The following is a 5,894-nucleotide window of genomic DNA, read 5'->3' as shown; positions in this document are numbered from 1 at the left end:
GAATCCAAACTCCTGACAAGTTTCTATTACATATGAGGTCCTTAGATTTCTTTGTGTAGTAGTACAAAATGAGTTCAGATTTATCCTTGCTGAGACATTGCTACTCTAACAATGACAGCTAACAGGTAACCCTACAGTCTTTGTTGATGAGCTTCAGGTAACAAAATTTGTGAATCCAAATGTGCAGATGTTGATGACATCCAGCGCTTTAGAGGGAAGTTCAATCCTCCAAAGATCACCACCTTCCACGATTGAGTATTTGTTGTCCTTCCTCAGCTCTGTCAGGTTCTATGAGATGTTATACTTTTTACATTTTCCAATCCAATCCTTGCATCACATGGGTTGCCAGGTTTTGTCCATGGACTGGATGTGTTCCTTGGCCTTCATCCTCAGAGTGGCGATGCTGGAACTGCGGTCCACATCATCTAGCGGGTATTTGTCGTTGAAAGCCGGTGGACACTGGTATGGTGGAGGGGGCATGGGCTGCATGCCCTGGACCATGCCTGGAGAGGAGTTGAGGAATCCTGGATGGCTTGGGTAGGCGGGCTGTAGGCTTTGGCCTGGGCCCATGAAGCCTGGGATGCTGTGCATAGGAGTGGCGCTGGAAAGTGGGGATGATAGCCAGGGATCTAAAGGCAGTGAGTTGCTCATGGGACCCACGTTGGAGGGCATCGGGGGCCGGTTGAAGGACAGCATGGGTGAATCATGGAGTTTCATTGTGCTGGTGTCCATCTTCTCTTGGCGCCGCCATTTTGCTCGTCTGTTCTGGAACCACACCTAGAAAAAGAATAACGAAGAGGTGGATTAACTTTTAGAACACATGGGCAGAGAATAACTTCTGAACGATACACACCCTTACGTGGATGTTTGTCAAATTTGAAACTGAGATGTAAAAAAGTGCTTTAACTGAGCCAAAATTTGATTTCCAGTGGCATCCCTCCAAATAGCACCTGGGTGGTATTTGTTAAGGATTTCAAGGAGTGGTCCTGACTTTGACTTCCTAAAAGGATGGGCAGGAAAACTCCAAAGCTTCTGGATTAGAGACCTCAAAGGGCCTTAAACTGTCAATTAAACAAAGCTCCTCGAACAAGGCCACACTGTTTACACTAATCAATAGTCGTCCCATTATCACATTATCTCCGCAGTTTAACACCATTACCTGGTGCTATTGGTTCTGTTCGACCTAAGCCCCATGCAGACAGTGCCTATATCAGCAAAGTAAGAAAATTAACAATGCTTACTTGCACCTTTACCCAACAGAGTAATGACATTAACTCAACCAGCTTTCTACTGCCCCGCCACGACACATTATTCCAAGCTTACCTGCACGCGTACTTCTGGGAGATTGACTTTCATGGCCAGCTCCTCCCGGCTGTAAACATCAGGGTAATGGGATTTCTCAAAGGCCCGCTCCAGCTCGTGCAGCTGGTAGGTGGTGAAGGTAGTCCGGTTGCGCCGATGTTTCTTTTTAGGTTGGTCTTCTTCAGGGGGTTCCGGGGACCTGCTGTCACTCTCTACACCTCCACGGTGAAGATCTCCAAGGTCCCCATCACACTTATCACTGGAGAAGAGCCCTGTGTCTAGAAAGAGAAGGAATGTAGATCAAGTTTTAACAAAACAAATATTCATTCTCAAGAAGTGTGTAATAAAGATGTCTGTGTTAGTAACTGTGTTGAAATGTATAGTATGTTTTCTTCTGGCAAGTCGATTAGCTAGAACCACCCTAATCACACAGTTATATCAGTAGATTGCTCAACATACTTGGAGGAGAACACTCACTGGCAAGTTCTGTTAAGTCCGCAAAAAAGTATAATAATTGTTGCTAAATAAATGTAGATTTGGGACTGGAAAATTGCAGCTTCACTCCCATCAACCAACAGGATAACTGTGGGCAAGTGAAAGAACAATGTTGTCTTCTCCCTTAATATCCACAGTTGAGGTGCCTTTGACCAAGACCAGTTATGCTCTCTTGGCCTCCTGGTCACCAGCAAACCCAAGACCTCCTGACGATAGACAGGAAGGCACTATTTTGACAGCAAAGCCCACAAATCCTGGAGATCACAACTGGGATGAAATGATGAGATAACGTAAGACAAGGATCAAACCCTGAGAACCAGTTCCAAGTATCAGGAATTTGAAAATCACAATAGACCAGAGGGCTTAAAATCCAAACCTTAGATCTAGGTTTCAGGCTAGGGTTTTACAATGGGTGACCGGTATCAGTGTTAAATTATGCAGTTGATATTGATTTTATTTTTAGTTTCATTTTAATGATTTATTTATTGTTAGATTTAGTCTAGTCTCAGTCTACAAAAACTAAAAATATTTTTGTCTACTTTCAGTCCATTAAATTAAACTTTAACAAGTATTTTAAGAGGCTTGGCCAATTTAAAGGTATTGTTTATTACTACATTTCATAAACAATAGACTTAAAGTTGTGTTGGAAGGAATATGGCCACTTTATTTCTTATTTATTTATTCCAATACAGTTTGCATTTATTTATCATGAGCATTTTAAGCTCAAAGTGCTGGAGAAGGTACTTGCAAATCGACTCCTATCGAATCATAGTGTTTGTTAAAGAAATTAACACTGGTGACCGGTATGACACTACAGTATAGCTATAGTCAGGTGGATTAGCAGTTGCTATAGCTATAGTGTCATACCAGCCAAGCATTTTAAAATCCTGGCCTGGAACCTATATCCAAGGCCCTGAAGGCATCCACCATAGACAGACATAATGGATGACAGATCTTCTAATGTTAAATATTTTTTACACTGATAGCTAGTGGCCTGGATGTGTCAATGACTCTGTACTAAACATATTTTAACCATGGCTGCATGAAGGGGACCTGCTCCATTGAGCATAAACTGGTTCATTCAGGGACTACAAAGCTGTTGAATTCTGCATCTCATGAAAGTTGCACTTTGTAAATAAATAAGTAATATTTTTATAAATAAATAGCATAATCCATTTTGTGTTGGTAAGAATGACTCTTTTGCACACCTTTTCGCTATCTAACACTTTAATTTACATTCAATCTAATGTAATGGGACACTGCTGAGTTCCATCACATCTTGTGCTCCGTGCAGTTTTCTTCACTAATCCCTGAAGAGGCAAACAGATGTCACCTGTTAAACCTGTGAGGCCTCATGTGGCCTCAGCTGCTAATCCCACTGCTTTAAAACCTCTCTCAGCCTCTTTGTCTCTCTTTGAGGGTGGCGGGGGGTGGGTGGGGTGGGGTGCTTGGCAAAAGCAGAGATTTTCATTTCAGAGAAACAGATAAGGAGCAAAGTGAGCCACATATTGTGGTGGGGGGCAGACGGCAAATGAATCTAATTAAGTTAGGCTAGATTATCATCAGATCATTGCTTCAGTGTAAGTGTGTGCTCGTGTTAAATGTCGTGCTGTTCGCAGCTCCAGAGCTTTACTAGTGGCAGTTGTGATTCTCTATAAGTTTAACTCTGGACTGCTGCCACTGGGTGTGTATTCTTTTTGTCTGGTGCACACTGCTAAAGCCAGTTAGCCTTTACTTTTTTTTCCCAATAGACTATGACTACCTTCCTCATAATTATTTTTTTTATTATAGATGTTTTGATTATGGGAGTTTCAGCTCCTTTGCAGCATTAACAGCCATTACGCTTTTAGATATTATAACACTGCTGTGAGGATTTGAATGCATTCAGCCACATAAATATTAGTGAGGTCATCTACTGATGTTGAATCATTTGTTGTGGATCTTGAACACAATTCCAGACTGTCCCAAAAGTAGATGGATCTTCATCCCTCCAAAAATAAAACAGGCTGCAGATTCACAGCCATATATTGTGTGCTTCAAGCCAGAAGTCAATGATTAGCACTGGCAATGGTGAACTTAGGCTTGAGCCAACAGTTTTTCAAAAGTCCATCAATTGTACTCATCAATTGTGCTTAAAATGGCTCTTTGTGTAATGTCACTGAAGAAGTATGTTCCATAAAGAACAATTTTCGCTAATTTGTTTAAAGGGGTAAATAACTTTAAACCTTTAAATAGTTCTTCAAACTCACACATCTCTTAAAAAGGAACATGGTTCTTTATGGAACCAAAAGAGTTTAAGGGTTTGAACATTCTGCTGTAGAGTCAAACTCTCTGGGTTTGTGGGCTTTCTCTTCCTCTCTCTCCACCGTCAACCCATTACTAGCTAAATGCTAGCGACACAGGCATATGTTAGATAACAAAATGAGGCATTTAGTGTTCTCCTCTAAGCGTGTTCAGCTGTACTGTGACTATGTAGCACTGAGAAAGTCGGTGAAATTGGCAATGACTTTAAACATTAGTTTAAAGGTTGCTAACTAAATGATAGTGATAATTTATGCGTATTTTTACCACATCTGTGCCCTCACAGCTCTTGGGAAATACTTGCATTAAGTGTAAATAAAGGCTCATGTTGTTTGCTTTCCATTGATGTTTGTCCTTTTTGTGGATTAGCCCATTTAGACATCAGCTAGTGTTTAAATCTGTAAGAGTAGGCCTCTGAGAACCTTGGTTAAGGTCAGCACAGTCTTACGGTCCATACAGCTTTCCACCAAGAGTTACATAACACAGAGTGGAGATACACCTCAGAAAAGAAGGGCTACTCTGACCTGTTAATGGTTTTAAAAGAGAAAAACCATGTTCAAATCAAGACCTTAAAGGCCTTTTCACACCGTGTACGATTTTTTACACGTAAAAAAATGGCTGCAATTTTTAACGTATGGGACCTTCAAACTGCGTCCGACGCATTTTTTTTGTCTCGGCGCTCTGAAATCAGGGAAGACACTGGTAGACGAAGAATGAATACATTTATTGAGTTGGAGCGATTATGAATTTATAATTTTACTTTAAACACCGCCCACACACACAATGAACCCGCCCCAGTCTCCAGAACAACACAGGGAGTTCAGAAGTGTTTCCGAAGGTGTCTGGGGGAGTTTGAGGCTCTGCTTCTGCGTGTTGCTTCTCTCATTAAAAGGAATTATATTTTCTTTAATCACTTTAACCATTTTACTTCTAAGCGTGTGGTTTATATTTCAAGCGTGTGTATGTTCTGCTACGAACAAGACGAACCGTTCAACCGCCGTCTTCCTGCTCATTTGTTTGATCTGCAACCATGACAACGGCGCTCTGATTGGTCGTGCTGATTTTTAACGCATCCGTCAATCGCAGAAAATAGAACAGTTCTATTTCAAAGTCTGACGCAGAAACTTTTTTTTTCGTACAACAATACTCGACCTTGTGTGAAACGGCCTTAAGAACGCTAAGAAACTACGTTTAAAAATCAGAATGATATAACTTCTCACCATGGTAGGCAGAGTGCTGGGAGCTGTCTGACAGGCTAGGCAGGTGAGCGTAGGGGTCAGAGGTCACCTGCTTTCCCTGTTCCCCCAGATCATCTCCGTCCACTTTGTGGCCTCCCACAGGCCCCACAGGATTGAGCAAGTGGTCCTGGTCTTTACTGAAGCCCAAAATGACGTCAATGCTGTGGACTCGGCCCCCCATGCCTGAGCCTCCTCCTTTCCCCAGATCCTGGTAGTGGTCCGTCGAGAGGCAGCCATCGTCTGCCATGTTTATGGTGTCCAGAGACAAATGCATTCGAACCAACTCTTTGGACACGGCTCCTCGAGACAGTAAAGTGGACCTTGTGTCCAGACAGGGGTCAGTTATTTGGAGAAGAATCCAAACAAATGGAGATTCACAGAATGAAGTATGTGTTGAGGTGAAGATTCAGATTAGATGCAATGAGAAAGCATCTTCTGAGAGTGGACCATTAAGCTTTCTGTTAAAAAATGAAAGATAAAAAGGTAACTCAGTTATTTTTTTATATTACAGCACTCTGAAAAGCTCTTAAAATTATATATTGCTATAGAACAACTACA

General features: G+C 41.8%; 1 protein-coding gene across 1 annotated transcript; it reads right to left on the bottom strand.

Moving 5' to 3' along the window:
• Positions 1-333: 333 nt before the first annotated feature.
• Positions 334-5,610, bottom strand: LOC136679643 (retinal homeobox protein Rx2-like). The gene is made up of 3 exons (XM_066658286.1): positions 5,319-5,610; positions 1,324-1,580; positions 334-777 (listed from the first exon to the last, which is right to left on the bottom strand). The coding sequence occupies exons 1-3, from the start codon at positions 5,608-5,610 to the stop codon at positions 334-336; spliced, it is 993 nt and encodes a 330-aa protein (XP_066514383.1).
• Between the last annotated feature and the right edge of the window lie 284 nt (positions 5,611-5,894).

This window comes from Hoplias malabaricus, chromosome Y, assembly GCF_029633855.1.
Source record: "Hoplias malabaricus isolate fHopMal1 chromosome Y, fHopMal1.hap1, whole genome shotgun sequence".
Taxonomy (NCBI): Eukaryota; Metazoa; Chordata; class Actinopteri; order Characiformes; family Erythrinidae; genus Hoplias; species Hoplias malabaricus.
Note: the sequence above shows the minus strand (reverse complement) of the source record. Positions and strands in the feature narration are given on the sequence as shown.